The sequence below is a fragment of the Podarcis raffonei genome, chromosome 8 (genome assembly GCF_027172205.1).
Source record: "Podarcis raffonei isolate rPodRaf1 chromosome 8, rPodRaf1.pri, whole genome shotgun sequence".
NCBI lineage: Eukaryota > Metazoa > Chordata > Lepidosauria > Squamata > Lacertidae > Podarcis > Podarcis raffonei.
Window position 1 is genome coordinate 29,941,679 of NC_070609.1, and position 19,763 is coordinate 29,961,441.

The window sequence follows — 19,763 nt, forward strand, 5'->3', positions numbered from 1 at the left end:
GAAAATGAGAAACTGAGAGAAACAAAAAAGGACAGATCCGACCATCCCTCACTTCCCTGCAAAGCGTTGTTAGCTGACGGGATATGTGGCCCTTGGGCCAAAAAAAACAACAGGCCACTACCCATGATGTAGAGATGATACCAATGGCTGGACTCCGTGTAATTGCCTTCCTAAAATTAGCAGCTTGGAAAAGAAAGGCTGTTGCACAGTGGCAGAAGGCCATCAAAGAAGGGCCAAGTCTGTCCTCTCTCGACAGAGACGTGGCTGCAGAAACAGCTGTCTTCAGCAGACCCTGCCAAATGTCATTCGGAAGTTTCTGGGAAGAGTCATGGTGGGCTTTCTTTTCTTTCCCCTGCTTCTTCAGGCACCAGTGACGTTTCCCCAAGACCTGCCCCCCAAATCACCTGGATACTCTGCCGCAGCTGTGGCATGGGCCTTAATTAACATGGATTGGAAGAACAGCTTTGTTAGTCAAAACATTAATTACGATAGCGCAGGAAAGCCCACACCACTACCCCTGCTTGGCATTCCTGGGTGGCATGATTAAACTGATTTGGCTGTGGAAGAGCAGCAGAATGAAAAGGAAATTTGTTAATGCCATTTGGAATAAACTTGCAGCGCTGTTTGGAATCGATTTCTCAAACGCTCTGGGGTCTAGTTGTCTCCAGATCTCCTTGCCAACCGCCATCCCTTCCGTACTTGCCACTTGGTTGTTCTCCTCCACCGCTCCCCCCCCCTCATTTCCACCTCCCTCTCTCTTTACTTTCTGTCTGCTGAGGTCCCTTTGTCTCGTGCATGGAAATGCACCATCCATCATTACCCAACAGAGCGATTCTGTTGACTGTGCAACTTGTAGCTGCTAATTACACAATGCAGAGATGGTTAAAGGTTTAAAGGAATGGCGGGGGGGATTGGGGATAGCAGAAAATATACAGCATTTTCTGTTGGCTGCATGTCTCTTGCCAGAGAGGAAGGTGGTGGGGCCAGTGTTCAGAGGCAGAGCACAAGCTTCGTGAGCAGACGGTCCCTGATTCAATCCTGGGCACCTCGAGTCTTAAGAAAGGAACAGTGGGCAGGTGATGAGCAAGACCAGGAGGGCACCATCATGGAGTCCACTCCCCTCTGCTCTGAAGACACTGTTACATCTTCTTCACACAGGGCATGAAGCTGTTGTGGAGTTGGTCCCCACAGGAGACAGCGATGGCAACCAACCTATATGGCTCTAAAAGAGGATCAGACAAAATGCATGGAGTGTCAGAGGTGTTACGTGGCTGGGGCAACTCTGTCAGATGGGCAGGGTGCAAATAAAAAAAATCATTATAAAAATTGTTATGTCTCTGAATATCAGTTGCTGGGTATCTCAAGGGGGTCTGTGGTTTGAGATCAGATTTTTGGGTTAGATGGGCCTTTAGCCTGATTCAGTAGATCCCTTTCCATGCTCTTAAGCTCTTACCTTTCTCGCCCCCCCCTTATATAGTTGCTTTTAACTGCTTGTCTTTTGTTTCTATCTTAAGTTTTGTGAGTTATAATCACTTTTATCCCTTTCCTCTTTTTAAGTCTTATGTGCTTTATTTATTAGCATGTTTTTATCTTATGCTGGTCTGTGACTGTAATAAAGTTTGGTGATGGTACCTATCTGAGGACCGAGGCCCAAAAAAGCCCCTTCTAGTGAAGGCTGAACTATAGTGGGCTTCAGGGGACTGATAGAATGAGACTCCCTAAGGTGTTTCCGTGTGACGCTTTGCTACTGCTCCTAACAACAACAACAACAACAACAACAACAACAACAATTTATTATTTATACCCCGCCCATCTGGCTGGGTTTCCCCAGCCACTGTGGGCGGCTTCCAACAAAATATTAAAATACAATAGTCTGTCAAACATCAAAAGCTTCCCTAAACAAGGCTGCCTTCAGATGTCTTCTAAAAGTCTGGTAGTTGTTTTTCTCTTTGACATCTGGTGGGAGGGCGTTCCACAGGGTGAGTACCGAGAAGGCCCTCTGCCTGGTTCCCTGTAACTTGGCTTCTCACAGCGAGGGAACTGCCAGAAGGGCCTCGGCACTGCACCTCAGTGTTCGAGCTGAATAATGGGGGTGGAGACGCTCCTTCAGGTATACTGGACCGAGGTCAGCATCAACACTTTGAATTGTGCTTGGAAATGTACTGGGAGCCAATGTATGTTTTTCAAGACCGGTGTTATGTGGTCTTGGCAGCCGCTCCCAATCAGCAACGTACATGAGAATTCTACAGGATTCCGGAAATGTAAAGACAGCACCCAAAGAGCCTAGGCAGTGTTAGAAACTCAGCTATATAAGCTAGGCACCAAATGGCACTTTAAACCTGGTTTACGGTTGCCACAGCAGAATGTCTGTTCTCCAGGGGGTTGTTCTAGATGACCCTCGGGGTCCCTTCTAACGCTACAATTCTGTGATTCTATGATCTCATCTACATTGCTTGCCTATAGCTTGCACTTGTCCCAGTGTGCAAGAAGGAGAAACACACATAGTGGAAATGGAAATGGTATTAACTATGGACTAAGGCAGAGGTTTTTAAACTGGCTTGATGAAGATGTCTGTCACCAGCTTGGCACCCAGAAATCTCCATGTAGTTGCAATTGGACCCGTGTCAGTAGTAAAATGCGCCTGGCACCCAGGGAATTTCTAGCACCGACTAAGGGCCAAATGACAGGGCTGATACCAAAGTAAAGAGGTACCTCTGGTTATGAACTGAATTCGTTCCGGAGGTCTGTTCTTAACCTGAAACCATTCTTAACCTGAGGTACCACTTTAGCTAATGGGGCCTCCTGCTGCCACCGCGCTGCTGGCACACAATTTCAGTTCTCATCCTGAGGTAAAGTTCTTAACCCGAGGTACTACTTCCAGATTAACGGAGTTTGTAACCCAAGGTACCACTGTATCTGGCCTGTTGAGATATAAAGCTGGGTGTGGGTGTGTTTCAGTTTTACACATGTAATAATTTTTTTGGGGGGGAGTTCAACACATTCCCCCTCCTTTACCTTGCTGGGTTGCTTTCATTCGTTTTCTCCCACCCCAGTTGCCTGTACTGCAGGGATAAAAAGTGTGTGAATTCTGTTACATGCACTTGGGATGTACTGTATTTTTCGCTCTATAGGACGCACCCGACCATAAGACGCACCTAGTTTTAGAGGGGGAGAACAAGAAAAAAAATTCTCTCCCTCTCTGCGCAGAAGGGGCTCCATTTCTCCTGCTGCTTAGCTGAAGGGGCGCTGCGCAGAGAGGGAAAGCTGCGCAGCACTTCTCCAGTGAAGCGAAGCCAGGAGAGCAAGAGAGATCGGTGTGCACTGACCCCTCTTGCTCTCCTGGCTTCAGAGATAGCCTCCCAAAGCCTCCAGAGCGCAGCGGGAACACTCCTGCTGCGCTCCGGAGGCTTGGTGTTGCTTTTGCTGAAGCCGTGGAGCCTGCATTCACTCCATAAGATGCACACACATTTCCCCTTAATTTTTGGAGGGGGAAAGTGCGTCTTGTAGAGCGAAAAATACGGTATATCACTTTGGGATAAGGACTGAGATTGACATTACAGGCTTCACTGAGACATGCATTTTGTGTTGGGGTCCAAAGGAACAAAGGGAAGTGATGTTCTACAGAAGGTGTTCTGGGACAGAGTTCCAGGCATAAGCAGAAGTATAGGAGAATGGGCAGAGTTGCTTGCAGGAAGTGAGGTTAGTTGAGTTGCAGGGATGAACCTCAGAAGAGCCTGGCTGCTGAATCAGACCAGAGGCCTGCCTAGCTCAGCATCCTGTCCTCATAGTGGCCAATCAAATGTCCCTATCTGCAGTGTTTCTCAAACTTGGGTCCCCAGCTGTTGTTGGACTACAACTCCCACCATCCCTAGTTAGCAGGGCCGGTGGTCAGGAATGATGTGAACTGTACTCCCAACAACAGCTGGGGACCCACATTTGAGAAACGCTGCCCCCATGGGAAGCCCGCAAGCACGACCCAAGTGCAACAGCAAGTCTTTCCACTTGCTCAGGGAGAAGGGATGCATCCAGATTGAAGAGCAGAGAGGATATATGTGAGGATGGGACAACCTCTTGCCTTAAAGGAGGACTCTCTGCAGGCAGCCACCCCAGGCTGTTTACAGCCAGAGTGATGATGGAGGGTTGTGACACAGAGATGCATGGGACAAAGGTGACTCAGATCAGGAATTCCTGCAAGCTGAGAAGCATGTTTAGCAAATTATCCTTGCTATGAAGCTCTGCAAGAAGAAGGCAGAAAACAGCAGCATAACAACTTAGTCACCGGTGAGTCCAGGCTGGGAGAATGCTCATTCCAAGAGCTCAGCATGGCAAATGACTTCTAAATATGAAAATAACTATCCAAGGCTAGGAGTTTGTGTTGACTGCTGTTCTGTTCTTTTCTCTCTTTTTTTAACGGTCCACCTGGACCCTCCAGATGTTTTGGGCTATTTGCCCCAGCCAGCACAGCTGGAGGATCCTAGGTTGGAGAAGGCTGCTTTATTTTGCAATTTCCCTTTAGCTTTTTACATGACCTCCCACGGATGTCAAGAATTGCTCCTGACATCGTGTTTAGTGTAGCTTTGAGGGGGCTTTGATCTGATGGAGGAGCTTCTCTGAGTCGGAACACTTGCAAATCCCCACTTTTCCCGTTCAAAAATAATGGCTTGATGCAGAATATTTGGTTTCCACTTGTTGCTCACCCCCAGGCCTTTTTGTTGCCACTGTGTCCCCTCCCTTCCCCAGGACTTTTCTCTCCCTTCAATCTTGACGGCTAGCTGGCTGGCCTCACCCCACCCTCTCCCCTGCCTCTTCTTCATGCCTTCCATCCTGCAGGAGTCTGCAAGGAGCCTCCTTCAGCACAAGGCGAGGCGAGCATTTATAGCCTTCTTTTGTGGCTTCCGCCAGGTCTCACACTGGACATTCTTGTTCCATTACTTAATTGTTGTCCGCGAAGGACTCTGTTGCTACGAGGGAGGTGTGTGTGTGTGTGTGTGTGTGTGTGTGTGTGTGTGTTGGGGATGGCGGTGAATTATGTAACTGGAAGCAGGAGTGAATTGTTGACTCTTCCTGGTCCAGATCATGGGCTGGTCCAGATTGAGGGCACCTGGGGGCGGAGGGTGGGTGTGAGTTTCTCCCCCTACATGAACCAGCTAATAGAAAGTGTAAAATATTTGTAGAACCTGAGATAGGAGACACTATTATTCTCTCTCTCTCTCTCTCTCTCTCTCTCTCTCTCTCTCTCTCTTTTTGGCAAGAAACTATCCTGCGCCCCCACTTTTCAGTGCTTCTTTCTTTTGCACATGCATGCACACACAGACACCCTGGAAAAATTCCTGCGGGTGCCTGTGCTCCAGGCAGGGTGGGTGGGTAGAAGAATGGGGACCCACAGCTCCTTTGAAGTCCTCCATCTCCATTTAACAATTAGAGGAGGGAAGCTTGGAAACAGCCACCTCAGGAAATCTCACAGAAGCAAAAAGTGAACTGCACTTGGTGTCAGGAGAGGGTTTTGTGTTTGGCCTACTGTGCGGATATTAGAGGTACAGGGACTCTATCGGGGGTGGGGGTGGGGAACAACCACCCTAAAGGTGGCAACTTTATGTAGGGCCCATAAAACAATACTTTGCTGCTTCATCTGAGTATGCCAGTTTCCGGGCCTGAGGGAGAAGGGGTCTTTGTGCCCTGCTGGCACTGTGCCCAGCTGCGATTGCTGTTTACCTTAAATGAGCTGTGCCTGGCACCCCTGCCTCAAGCTGTGAGGGGAGGGAGAGATCACTTGCCTAACTCTGGAGAGCTTGCCTGAGAAGTATTCAGAGGGGGTCTCCTCATAAACCTTCTTCCCTCCTTCTGTCTTACAGCCCCGGAAGGTACCCTCCCGGAAGCAACCCTGCTCCACCTCAGTGAACGGACTAGCCATTCGCTTGCCACGGCGCCCCTCATGAGGGAGACAGAAACACACCCAAGTGACCAGCCTCTCGCTCCCCTCCCACTAGAAGCCACCCCTCTGCCGCCTGCTGCCGCTCCCACAGGGGCAACGCCTCCTGCTCAAAATGGTCCCCCGGGTGTCAAGACTGCCACGGTGCCCCCTGTGGAAATGAAACCTTCCCTTCAGACTAACCAGGCCAGCCCACTGCCTGCCATGACGCTCCTGGCTGTGGAGGCCTTGCCCCCTAAGAATGGCCGCCCCCCACCAATAGGTGCCCAGGCATCGCCTCCCACAGAAGAAGAACATCGCCAGGAAAGCACCCAACAACCAGCACCCAAGAGCGAACAGCCTTCCCCTGCCCAGGGGCCTTCCAGACCCCGCACCAAACAAGGTATGTTTGGGGCATGTCGGGGGGTGGGGGTGGAACTCGAAGCTGATCAGAAATTTGCCAGGTGAGAATCTTTGTCACCACATAATTTTCCTGAACTGTTTATTTCTTGTGGAAAGACAGCAGATAAGTTTGTAGCTTCTCTGTTTGAAACACACACACACACGGCAGCCAGGGGTTTGTCATTATGATGGGTGGGATCTCCAGAAATAGAGAACCTCTGGCCTGTGGGCTTCATTAGGAACCCTAGGCCTCCCCCATTTGGAGTCTTTTATCCCATGGGCCACAGGCTCCCCATCTCTGTCCCATGTGAGCATTGTTTTTATTCTTTATTTAAAATGCTTTCATTTCACCTTTCGGTACAAAATGTTCTAGACAGTTTGCGCTAAAAATTACAGCAATATAATAAAACAATTTTAAAAACCTGTGGTAAGAAATACAATAAGGCATCAGGAGAAAGGATTCCCCCTCATAATGCTAAAACTTGTGGACATCTGAGGATTGTTGGAAGATTCAAGTGAGAAAAAAGAAAGTACAAGAAAGTACTTTTTCACGCAGCACCTAGTTAAATTATGGAACTCACTGCTGTAAGGGGGAAGTGATGGCCACCAAAGTGGGTGGCTTTAAAAGAGGAATGAATGCCCAGCTATGGAGGAAAGAAAACATCTACTTCCGTAAATCTCTTCTTGTGCAACCAGCCTGGAAATGTAGCAGGCTAGAAGAGCAGGAGATAGATTCCTCTGTCTCTTCTTCTCCTCCTCCATTTGACTTGGTAGAAGGCAACATTACATTCTGGCCTGCTGAGAGATGAGTAGCTTGCGTTTCCATGCTGCCCAGGGAGAAGAGGGCCTCCACTCCCCTGAGTCCATCATGGAAATAGCTAGTACAAACATTTGCAAGCTAGTAGTTTTTTTGCCTATTTATGTGCCTGGCTTGATAGCCTTCTTCTTCTTCTTCTGCTGCTGCTGCTCCTCCTCCTCCTCCATGGGGTATATCGCCACAAGGCATCTAGATTTGGCTCCCTGAGTTGGTGCTAGAGAAGGACGCATGATGACTGGCAGAGTCACAGTACCATCTGCAGCAGTTCTCTTGCTTCTTTTCAGATTTTTGGTCCTACTTGGAGTCTCAGTCCTCCCTGTTCATATTATTTGCTGTGTGATTTTACTCTTCCTTACTTGTCTTCCTCCTCCTCCCCACCCTGCTGTTTTACTTCTCTAAAAATATAAACATTGATTTTTGTTTCTCCTTTATTATTATTATTAATAATAATTATTATTATAATAATAATACTGCTGCCAGTGATGCCACTGGTGTGACCCCCTTCAGATCCAAGTGGGACACAGTAGTCTAGAAAGACTGGTGCAGACATGAAGAGGATTTGATGAACGTAGGGCTTGCAGGGGGTGGGGTGGACTTGCACATGACTTTTCTAACTGGCCTAACCTCTCCCTTCTCTTCCCCAGATACCCAGAAGGCGCAAGCCAGGCACAAACTCGCTCGAGAGCGACGGGAAGAACGAGCCAAACATCTAGGTAAGAAGCAAGCTTGTGTTTGTGGGGCAGAGGAAGCTTCAGGCCCTCTCCAGGCAACGAAGCTTTCAGATCTTCTGGGACCCTTGCCCAGGACCCTTTGGTCCATCTATCTATTGCACACTGACTGACAGTGGTCTCCAAGGTCTCATACAGGTGAGTGAGAAGGCAGATGAAGAAGGGATCAATCTCTCTGTCCCTCCTCTACCAGTCAACTTAGTTTCTGTGGTGGCCATGAAGGAAAGCCGCTTCTTCCACAGCTGGCACACAAAGTAGACTGCCAAAAGGGGCACAGATTGCTTTGTGATTCCTCTGCCAGTCAGTCCACCTGATAGACAGCAGAATGGGTTTTTTTTTTTACCTGCTAAGAAACTAGAGCCCTGATCCTCCAGGACTCTAAATCACCCAAAGAGCATCTCTGAAGAAACAGGGCAGGCTCCCTATGGCAGACATTCAGCCCCTGACACGTGGATGGCTGCAGGATTGGCAACAGGAACATGCAGTAGTGTCTCTGCACCCTCCCACAACAGTAATTCTGCGTGTGCGGAGTCTGGGAGAACATGACTTTGCACGGCTCTTGTATTTTGAGAAAATTCATCTCTCACGTGTACCAAATTGTGGGTGGGAGAGAAATCATCACACTCCTTCCTTCCGTTGGGCCAGCAAGTCTAGACAAACACACAAACTTCAGCCAGTTATGCATCCCCCTTCTGCCCCCGTCATGTGCATCTGTGAGATGTGTTGTAGGTAATGTCTTGGCAAAGAAGATTCCTTTCCCATGCAGTAGACCTCTAGTCATTAATTTTGCTGGGTGCTGCTCTCTGTTCTGCGGCCTCTCTCCTGCTTTCCCTCTGCACTGCACTGCCCACACCATCACTCCCCCTCCTAATACTTTTGCCGCTCCAGTCTAAATCACTTTCCACCCTCATTCCCCCATTGTTTGTCCTGAATGTGTTTTTCAGGCCAGCTTCCCATTCCCTTTGTTGACTGCATTGCCCCTCCCTCCCTCTCTGCTAGTATCCTGATCCACTTTGTTGTTTAGGGTCTTCCCCCCTCTCCCCCCCCCCAGCTTGCTGTCACCAGCTGTGGGCTTCATTCCTGAAGCTAGGGGTTCAGTTACTGCAACCCACTCCTTGTTTGAGTGAATTCCTGCAGGATTTTCCCTCATTCCTTCCAACTCTCCTGCCAACCCAGCTTTCCATTGCAGATAGGTCCTATTTTTATTTAGCTAAAATATTTGTGTCCTGCCTTTCAAAGTATGCTTCAAGGCAGCTTGCAAGCATTTGAAAGCATTGTGCATGCAAAATGCATAAAAACAATTAAACGATAACCTTAAGTCAAAGTCAGTTTATTTATATACCATGTCCCACAAAATACAACTGTTCTCTAAAGCGGTTCGCATATTTAAAGCAGTCTAAATGCCGCAGAGTAATAATTGCATAATAAAAAGTAGAATTATCACTGCAATAACGTAACAACATAACACTAAACAAATCAACAATTAACTGTATATTTAACATCCATCAAAATTAAAGTGAGCATAAAGTTCACCAGTCGATAAAGTAAAAGTATCCAATAACTTCACATCCAGAAGTGGCCCCAAAGCATTAGCAATGAGCAACTGCTCTCCTTCATCGTTTATACCAGAAACCCCTCTCAGTAGTTCTTCTGGAAGCAGCTGCTTTATGAAGGCTCCCAGTGCTGGAGGATAGAACAAGGCAGGTGGAAGCAGCCACCTATCCCTCACCTAACTTTAAAAGTACAGACATTCTCCTTCTTTACACTACAACCTCTTCAAATCTCCTCCCACCTTCTTCCCCGCCCACCAAAAAAATTAATAAAATCCCTAATGAAAAGGCAGGCCTAGTTATCACGAGCATCAGATGAGGTAGTCGGCCTCTTTCTGGACTGTTCCCAGGCCTGGCATCAGCACAGAAGCGAATGCCAGGGGCCTGTTGTAGCTAGTGCCAGCTCCCGCTTTCTAATGTTTATTATTATTTTTTAATGGTCCAGTGCTGTGAAGTGATGTACTGGGGAAAGTTGTAACCATTGGTCTGCTTCTTAGCCCCAGTGACTCAGGGCTTTGCCCCTGAGGTGCAGGTCGAGGGTACGACCCAGAGGCAGTGGGGATGAGGAAGATGATGGTGGCAGTAATGGCTGTAGTTAAAGGGGAAGGGCCACAGCCCAGTGGCAGAGCATCTGCTTTGAATGGAGAAGGCCCTAGGCTCAAGCGCTGGCATCTCCAGGTAGGGCTGGAAAGCCCTGTCTGAAACCCTGGAGAGCCTCTGCCAGTCACATTGAACTAAATGGGCCAATAGCCTGACTCAGTATAAGGCAGCTTAATTGTTTGGTGAAGGGCCATAGCTCTTGGAGAGCATCTGCATTGTGTGCAAAAGTCCCAAGTTTGATCCCTGGCATGTGTAAGCATGAAGGCCCAGCATCAATATCTGACATCCTAGTGCTCATCAGAGCCCATCAGAGCTAACATCTGCCCTCCATGCCTGCTGGCTGGATCTGCAACATGCCATCTAAATTTCCCACAATACTCTGCCATTATCAGAGTTTAGTGACTCTTTTCCAGCCAGGCTAATGGGTGGGCACATGTCCTGTGGGGAGAGGACGTGGCTGGGGAAGAGGTGTGGCCTGGGGAAAGTCCCAAACATCAGGCAAAAGGAGGCCTCGAGGGTGTGGTTCTCCACCTCTGCCTTGGGGCTGATGGGAGTTGCAGTTCAAAACACCTAGAGGGAGCCAGGTTGGCAAGAACTGTTTTGTTGTATTCTGTGTCAGAATTTCCATCCCTCCGCATCCAGCCTGCTATATGTTCCCTAGGTGGCGAGCTAAAAGCGATAATAATGTACATTCATTTTAAATAGTTTTTAAAAGCTGAACAAGAGGCCATATCGTTTTAGACAACTATATGGAGGAGAAGATCTGTTAGTGGCTATTAGGTGCTATGGGGCTAATTGGGGGGGGGGGGGGAGGCTGTTGCCTTCATGCTGGGATTGCAAGATTCCTGGAAGGATCTGGCTATAAGCAGGAAGGTGGCAGAGTGTTTGTTTCAGATATATATTCAGATTGCAAGACATCCACAAAATACTCACCTTCTCTCTGCCTAAGGGACTTGTTGGATGAAATGAAAACCACACCGTTTCCTTGTAATGTAATATGTCCCAGGAGTGAGGAAGTTGTTGTGTGTGTGTGTGTGTGTGTGTGTGTGTGTGTGTGTGTGTGTAGACAAGGCTGGCTATGCACTACATTGCTTTATCTCTTCTGTCTACTTTCCTCCCTCTTTATTCCTTGGTCTTTGCCCCAGTAGCTGCCAAGCGGGTCCTGTGGCTGGAGAAGGAGGAGAAGGCTCGGGTGCTGCGTGAAAAGCAACTGGAGGAGCGGAGGCGGCGACTGGAGGAGCAGCGGGTTCGTGCCGAGAAGCGGCGAGCTGTGCTGGAGGAACGCCAGCGTCAAAAGCTGGAGAAGAACAAGGTGGGCTTGGGGTGGCTTGGGAGCAGGAAGGGAGGCAGGCAGAGGGGAGGAGAGCCGGCAACAAGGCACATGAAGAAGGAAGCTGTGGATTGCAGTGCAACTGCCAGGCAGCAGGAAAAGGAATTACATAGGACAAGGGTAGCTATTAACCTGTGGTGCTCTGCAAATGCATGTTGGACTACAGCTCCCTTCAAAATAATAATACAAAACCAATACAGTCGTACCTCTACCTACGTATCCCTCCGGATACGTAATCTTTGAGTTACGGCCACGGCAAACCTGGAAGTGTATACTTCCAGATTTCTTGGCGTGCGCATCCGCAGAAGCGCTCAATCGTGCTGTGTGTGTGCACAGAAGCGTGCCTCAATTTACATTATTTTCAGGGTGCGAACGGACCCCTGGAATGAATTAAGTTCATATCCGGAGGGTCCACTGTAGTATGATAATAATACAGAAAAACGGTGTTTTCTAAGTAATAAAATCCAACAGCATTAAGCAGCAAAATATCTCTGTTATAATTCTATTCTCCAGAGATCTGAATTAATTATTTTGACACCTTCAGAGCCTTTTAGTGGTTTGTGGTTTGGAGAGGGACTTTTCACTGGGTGGGTGGGGGGCCACTTTGCTTATGAAATACCTTTTCCAAAAAGGTAAACCAAGCAATGTCATATCCACCTAGAGATCTTGGGGAAGGGTTTTTGTCTCCTCCTTTGTTATTCACTCCATCCAAACCCTTACCTCCAAGGCTCTGAAATGGCAATTGAAGGTTTAGTGTCTCTCACAGAACGTAGAAAGCTGCCTTATCTTCAGTCAGACTATTAGTCCATCTCACTCAGTATTGCCTACAGGCCTACACTGACTGGCAGAGGCTTTCCCAGGATTCAGATGCCAGTCAGATGCTATGGGGATGCCAGGGATTGAACCAGGGGCCTTCTGCACACAACAGCACCCCCTGCCCCATAGATGGTACAAGGCTTGTTTTTACAGGATAGGCAGCTGCCTTATACAGTCAAAGCAATGGTCCACCTAGCTTAGTACTGTCTATGCTGGCTGGCAGCAGCACTCTAGGGATTCAGACAGAGGCTCTGTCCTTCCTGACTCCTCCCCTTTCCCCTTCTTCATCAGGAGCGATATGAAGCTGCCATCCAGCGCTCAACAAAGAAAACCTGGGCTGAAATCCGGCAGCACCGATGGTCATGGGCTGGTGCCCTGCACCAGGGCTCCCCTGCTCACAAGGATGGTGAGTGGAGACACTTGGCACATGTGCATCTTTGTATGGGCACAGACATGCATCCACTGGGGGGGGGAGCCAATAAATAAGCGCATGTAGGCTGACCAGAGTGAGCTCGATAGGATCACTAATGGTAGCATGGGGAGAGTGGGGCTCAGTGCTTTTGCACGTGCATGCGCTTGATCAAGAAGGGGCCTTTGCATGCTGATTTGTAATTAGATTGATTGCAAACCAGCCCTTTTTTGCATGGGGGCAGCTGGCCTTGTATTTGCAGCTTGCTGTTCAGTAGGGCCACTAGCCAGTGGATGCTCTGGCATGGTAACTATGGTGTTGGATGCGCTGGTGTGGTGACACCCCTTCCTTGCCTCCTGCTATTCCGAACCTCCCACATCTGTTTCCTCACTTGTTTGCATTTTCTGGACATCAGGTTTTACAAGAGAGTGACACAACGCAGGTCTTCTTGGGGCTGGGCAGTGAGGCACGTGATGCTGTTGGCTCAGTTGATTTAGTCCACAGGCACTGGCAGCACAAGCTTAGGTGCAAGCCTTTTTTTGTAATTCAGGGCACAAATATATAAGGGCTCAGTATCTGCAGGGGAATTTTCCATCCCAAGAAGGTAAGATTTGTGATCGAAGATCGTTTCGAGCCCTTATGGTTGTGGAGAAGAGCTTGCGAGAGAGTATGCAGTTTGTTATGCAGGCTTAGCAGGGCTCCCTCCAGACAGCAGACAAGGCAATAATCAAAGCTTGCCTGGTCACCTGTGGTGAGTAACGATTCCCTCCAGGCAATCAGACAGTGAAACTTTGCTAAAATCAGTTTTTTTCTTCCGGGCCATGAGTGATTAGCATAGCTATATCTGGACAGGCAAGCAAGTGAAAATGTTTGTGGGCTAGTAATACTTCTGGATTATTGCAGTGCTCAGTTTGGTTTTGAACTCTGAAGTCCTGAGTGGGCTGGGACTAAACCTCCTCCCCCTAATTAGCATTATAAGCACTTTAGAGTGTCAGAAGCACTTTACATGTATTATGGTTTTGGAATCCTTATATCACCCTTGTAAGGTAGGTCTGTTGGCCATGACAGCTGTTAAATGGAACCCCCATGATCAGGGGCAGTATACCTCTGAGTACCAGAGTCTGGAAACAAACCTTAGGGGAGAGGGCTGTTGCATTCATGCCTGCTTGTGGGCTTCTTGGAGGCACCTGATCCGTCGCTGTGGGAAACAAGATGCTGGACTTGAATTACCTTTGGCCTGATCCAGTGGGGCTTGCTTTACTTTCTTATGTAGCTCAGTGTTACTGTCCTAGCTGGGAGAGAGGAAGTGGCTTGCCTAAAGTCAGCTCAGTGAGTTTATTGCAAGGGCAAAATTCAATCTGGGAACTTCCTGACAAACAACTCAGTCTCCTCTCCTCTCAAGAGAGATCCTCTTCCTATAGAAGCCCTCTGATCAGGAACTGGGGACCCTCCTCCCAAGTCCTATATTTTTACTTGGTTATAGGGCAACAGTTGTGGCCTCCTCTGTTTGGTTGCACCCCTAAGAATCTTTCTTTCATGAATGGAACCTCAAACAATGCAAACTTTTAAAAACAATTCCATATGCAACCATGTGCATGGAGTTGTTCTTGAATGGTTGCTTTGTTTTTTATATATAGAACTGTTTTTAACTGATGTGATACATTTCTTGTTTTACAGTTGTTAACTGTGTGTGTGTGTGTGTGTGTGTTTGTGTATGTTATAGTATATTTTATTGCTGTAACCCACTCTATGACCTTCTGGTGAAGGACGGGTAAGAAATCTCATAAACAAGTTCCCAAACGCTTCGGCTTTTCAGAAAGACCCAAACGATCTAATATTTTCGCAGGCATTAGGCTGGTTATGAGTCTCACTTGAGGTTTTATGTATATGTGGATTAATGTAGTGTATTTATTTAATTGGCTTCCTTTGCTTTTTATAGTTTTGATATCACAGAGTATTTCAAATTTTATTAGCTGTGTTCGGTTTTGAGGTAGGAAAGGTCACTAGTCTAAATAAATAGCTAAATACCTTTCTGAAATTATAGGTACTAGGTTTCATGCCTGCTGAGAAACTTGCCCTTCAACCTGGATGTTCTTACCCTTAGTCCTAGATGGACTGAGGTTGGTTGATGGGTGGTTACAATGGTGGCAGAACACTCTATATGTGTTTAAAGTACCTCTTTTAACATTATTTATTTGCTTGTTTGTGACTTTTGTGGCTGAGCAGGGAATCAGTACCCTGTCTCCCCTACTCCAAGACCACAACCGTTACAGTTCATGGTGACTCGCTAAGAGCTTGCTCATCTGCATGTCTTTTCCAGTGGATTGTAATGACTTCTCATTGTGCCCTAGCTGTAATCTACACCTAGTGCTGTGACTCTGTACAGGACAGCTCTTCCTCCAGGGCAGGGGCTATACCTTCTCCAAATTGCAGTTTGTTATGACAAGTGAGACCTGCAACAAAATGTTGCGGCATATCCCCTCCTTCTGAGACAACCTTCCCACTTTAGGGTCCCACAGGCTGCTAGTTTGCAACTCCCATCTTTCCTTGTCATTGGCTGTGCTGGCTGGGGCTGGTATATTTTCCAAGAGGATCTGAGAACCCAAGGTTGGGGAACCTGATCTTAGAGGAATGCTTCCATCTAGAGCTCCAGCCAGTCTGAAATATGAGCTTTGTTCTCACCGGGGAGGACTGCATTTTGCAAAAAGAGGACAAATCACATATTTTCCTTCCTCTGTTTCCCCCCGCTAGAGCTAGAAGAGTTTGAGTCAGCATCTTAGGCATTTTACAGCTTCAGGATACTCATTATAAGCTGTTACGGTAGGTGTGGGGAACCCTAAATTTTGCTAAACTATAATTTCCATAATCCCTAGCCATGTGTGCTGGAGCTGAGGGGAGTTGTAGTTCAGCAAAATCTGGAGGGCCACAGGTTCTCCATCCCTGCTACCAGAGGAGTGAGAGGGGGAAACAAGTCGTTGTGGAACTTTCTCTCATGGGGCTGCATCATAGTTCCTTCAAGCGAACTATGCAACAAACTTAATATTTTACTATCATGAGCTACAACCATCTCACATACCCAGATAAAAACTCTTTTATTTCCCTCTATCTCCTATCAAATTGCTGAGGGCATGTCCAAATGCTATAGAAATCTCTCTTTGTCAGAAATTTGCCTCGGGGAAAATTTCCTCTACAGTTTACCTCAGAAAATTCAACCAACTGGGGCACCTGCATCTCTAGGGCTTTGCCATCTCTCTCTGTGAACTCTTTAAAAAGTACTAGCTTTTAACAAAAGTTGTTGGACCACAGTTAATCTTATCCATTAATTTCAGCTATGACTAACATTGCATCTGAACCTGTATGTTTTGGCATCAGGCTTTAATCAGTTCTGTCCTACCCCAGAATCAATGAAAGGCCTACTGAGTGGCAGGTGACTTGGTTGCCATGGCAGCGAACATGGGCTGGTGGGCTTCTGATGGTGATGGCAGGAGTGGAAGGCCAGGCAAAAACTAACTACCAGTATCTACTGAACTATTATAACATCTTAATAGTTCTGATTTGAAGCGTCTTGATTGTTTTCAGCCCAGTTTGTTGTTTGGTGTCTGAGCCTGAAGAGGGACACACCTGTGGTTGGGCACAGCTATTTTCTGTACCACAGTCTGGCCTCCATCTTGTATTCACTGTGATAATGGAAATGTTTCATATGAAACCAGTGTTCAGGGATGCCAGGAACCTGGTATTTAAAATCTGCTACTAAGGTCCCAGCCTATATGTACTAATCATGGCTGCTTGATGGGACCTGATTTTGATAAAAGTGCAGCAGGAGCAGGCTATGAATCGGTGCCTGAACTTTCTGCTTTGGATGTAGAAGGAAAGGGTACTAGGCTCTTTATATCTTACCAAACAGGGTGTTTTTGTTTCACAAAACCCAGGATGTACTGCTTTCCTGGAGCTGTATACTCTCAGGCAGTGAATGTGCCAACCCTCCTTGTGTCAGGCTGAGCCTTGGCATGCCATTGAACAAGGTGTGGTTGTGCTGTGGATCAGCACGAGAACAGGTGGTGCTGGTCTTGTACCCTTGCAGACATGACACAAGATGGTGCAGGCTGGCGAACCAAGCACCACACTCCGAAACCCCTCCACCAAATGTCTCCGTTCCTTTCCTGCTCCTTCCAATGCATGCCCTTTTGCCCTCTGCCGCTGCATGCTAGCATGTCCTCCACTTCCCACCCCCACCGCCCTTAACACCCGTGTGTCTTTTCCCTCTCGTAGGTGCGGGCAGGTGCTCCCTCTCTGCCGTAAATCTCCCCAAACATGTGGACTCTATAATCAACAAGCGCCTCTCCAAATCTTCCGCCACTCTCTGGAACTCGCCCAGTAGAAGTAAGAGACCCCTTGGGGCACCCAGCAGTGCCAGGGTGAGGGAGGGCAAGGGGCGATACTGATTTAAAACCTGTATCCATTCCTATCCCATTGGCCAAGGGCTGGCGAACACATTTAAAGCAATTATTATTATTTTTTAAGATACCTATAACACCATAAGAGTTTGAGTAGCAATTCCGCCCAAGCACAGAAGTACAGAATTTGGTATTCAGCAAAAAATTCAGCATTGTAAGGACCTCAGCTTTAATCCTTTTTTACATGCAAGTTTATAGTCCTCCTTTGTGAACATAGATCCTGAACGGCAGGGTATGCAATAGGGAAAGTAAACGGGTAGATCTGGGTGATAGGCACAGTGATATCAGAGACCCTGTTGTGCCCACATAACTGCAGTATGTGGAGAAGGAGGAGAAGAAGAGATTGTGGCTGAACATTAGGAGAAAGATGATGACAGTAATAAGAGCCATTTGACAATGGAACCAATGGTCTAGATAAAATAGGGTTGGTGGGCTCTCCCTCGCTGGCGGTCTTCAAGCAGAGGTTGGACCAAGTCGTGTGCGGGGAAGATTCTCGTTCTGGACTTCCTGCAACTAACTCTGATTCTGAGGAAACAAACCACTGCCCCAAATAATCATGGGAACTGTAGTTCGTTAAGCGTGCTGAGAGTTGTTAGGATATACAGTTCCCAGAGTGGTTTAACAAACTCGCTTTTCCCAGAGAACACACAGTAAGTGCCTTGGTGCCAGGCTCCATGCAAGACGATGGGGCACAAGGCAGCCAGGTGCTGGATTTGGGCTGGGACAGGGTCTGAGTAGGGAACGTGCTCAGATCTACCTCTTATGCAACATTAGGTTGCACATTTTAACCTGCAATATCAATGTGATACTTTCACAGCCCAGCCCCTATGCTGCATTACTAACGCTGGTCTACTCTCCAAGGTTGTTCTAAACTGTTATTACTCTTCACTTCAGCCTAACTTCAACCTGCAATATTAACATTGGACTACATTGTAAGGGCTGTTACTTGAACACTTGCTTTTCAGCTATATTCTTGCCATATTAGTCACTCCTTTCCTATTTCCTATAGCTAATCCTAGGTTTGACGCCAGATAAAATAACCAGCCCTGGTCTGAATGATTCTTCCTTCCTGCCTGTCAGCCTTCCATTTTTTTATCAGTTTAAATCCTACCCTTTGAAAGGCAAGCAAGGATGGAGCCAGGCAGGTGTTCATGGGGAGAGTGTTCCATAATCTAGGTGTTCCTGCATCAGGGATGGAGACCCTGTGTAGGATCCAGGTGTAGGATGTCCAGCTATCATGGTCAGTGGCCACACAATCTAGGTCAGATTGGGGGGAAAGTGGTTGAGATGGAAGAAGCCAGAATTGAGGATGGGTAATATGGATGGAGGTGGAGATGCTAACCAGGTGTTGGGACATCTGTGGCATTGAGCCATCCGGATTCTTGCTTGCTGACAAGGGGAACAGTTAAGAAAGCTGGTTTTCATATAGTGCTTTCTGAGTATTCAAAATGGTTCATGCATACTATCACAGTTGTCCTTACAAGACACTTGAGAGGCAGGGTGACATTATTGTCCCCATATTTCAGATCAGGTGGGTTGGGCTGAGGTCAAGAAACTAGGGCTTTTCAATAGCCTGCCTGATTAGCTTGTGGCACAGAAGTGCTGTCTGGGGCTGATGGAATTTGTAGTCCAAAACATCTGGAGGGCACCGGGTTGGAGAAGGCTTGTCTATTTTATCTCAGTAATGCCAAGTGTGAGTGCCACTGGCTCCCCAAGGTCTCAGCTAGAGGTTGGGCAGTTACCTGAGCCTTTCCACCCCAATGAACTTTTAGCTGGAGATGTCAGGAATGAGTCCGTGCAAAACAAGCATACCTGACCACCAGTGCCCTCTGCAGAAGAACCTCTTGAACACACATACACACACACACACAGAGAAAGAGAGAGAGAGAGAGAGAGAGAGAGAGAGAGAGAGCTGACTTGCCACTGATCTTGGACACAGTGCTGAGATATACTTGCTCCACTTACTGCTCTTTCTACGCCCTTCCCAAGTCTCTCTCTTTCTCTCTGTGCTGCAAAGGATAGTATTTTCTCCCCTAGTTGTTTTGTTTCCTAGTTGCTTAGTGATGATTAAAAATACCCTGGCCATCTGAACAAGATTCCGGAAGAGGCTAAGTGAACAGCAGATTGGGGAGAGGCCTGTGTCTGAGTCAAGAGGGGCCTGCAAAGAGAACCATTAGCCTCAGAGGGATTGTCCATGTGGAATGTAGGGTTGGGTGGTGCCCCCCACCCCCACCTGCGGAGATGGGGCTTTACCCAGAGAAGAGTAGCATCCCATTCAAGGCTTTGAAAAATATATTTGTGTTATTTGTTACTCCTCTCTACCCCAACCCCAAATTCCTCTGTTCCAAGTGATCGTTGAGAAGTGTCTCTATTTTATCTGATTTTATATAATCTTTTTTAAAAAAACAACACACATGTTATGCTGTATGCTTGGTACAGGAAGCAATTCCTACAATATCTGACAACACAAAGATGAAATACCCTACAAAATAAAGTTATGTGGTATTATTTAAAGTGAATTAAAAATCTGCCCAACTGTGACCATTGAAAATAAGTATTTCTTTCTGGAATGTGCTTGAGCCCCATTGTGGGACATGTCATGCCCATACTTAAGCTACATACCTTTTGCTTCCTCCCCCTCTTTGATACTGCAAATATCACATTTGTCAATATTGTGACTTGCTGCCTACTGGCTCAATCCGTGCACTGAAGACTTTATCAGGTGCTCCTGGTCCAAATCTTAATATGT

At 47.3% G+C, this 19,763-nt stretch overlaps 1 protein-coding gene across 7 annotated transcripts in view; it reads left to right on the plus strand.

Annotated features, from left to right (window-relative positions):
* Nucleotides 1-19,763, plus strand: part of MAP7D1 (MAP7 domain containing 1) — a 56,281-nt gene that overhangs the window by 24,217 nt on the left and 12,301 nt on the right. For 4 of the 7 annotated variants that reach the window (XM_053398873.1, XM_053398872.1, XM_053398869.1 and 1 more), the window contains exons 2-6: nucleotides 5,853-6,311; nucleotides 7,772-7,840; nucleotides 11,151-11,317; nucleotides 12,443-12,557; nucleotides 16,830-16,940. In XM_053398873.1, the coding sequence (XP_053254848.1) occupies nucleotides 5,853-6,311; nucleotides 7,772-7,840; nucleotides 11,151-11,317; nucleotides 12,443-12,557; nucleotides 16,830-16,940 (921 nt within the window). The remainder of the gene's footprint in view (nucleotides 1-5,852; nucleotides 6,312-7,771; nucleotides 7,841-11,150; nucleotides 11,318-12,442; nucleotides 12,558-16,829; nucleotides 16,941-19,763) is intronic. The other 3 variants (XM_053398871.1, XM_053398874.1, XM_053398875.1) reach the window with 3 other exon arrangements.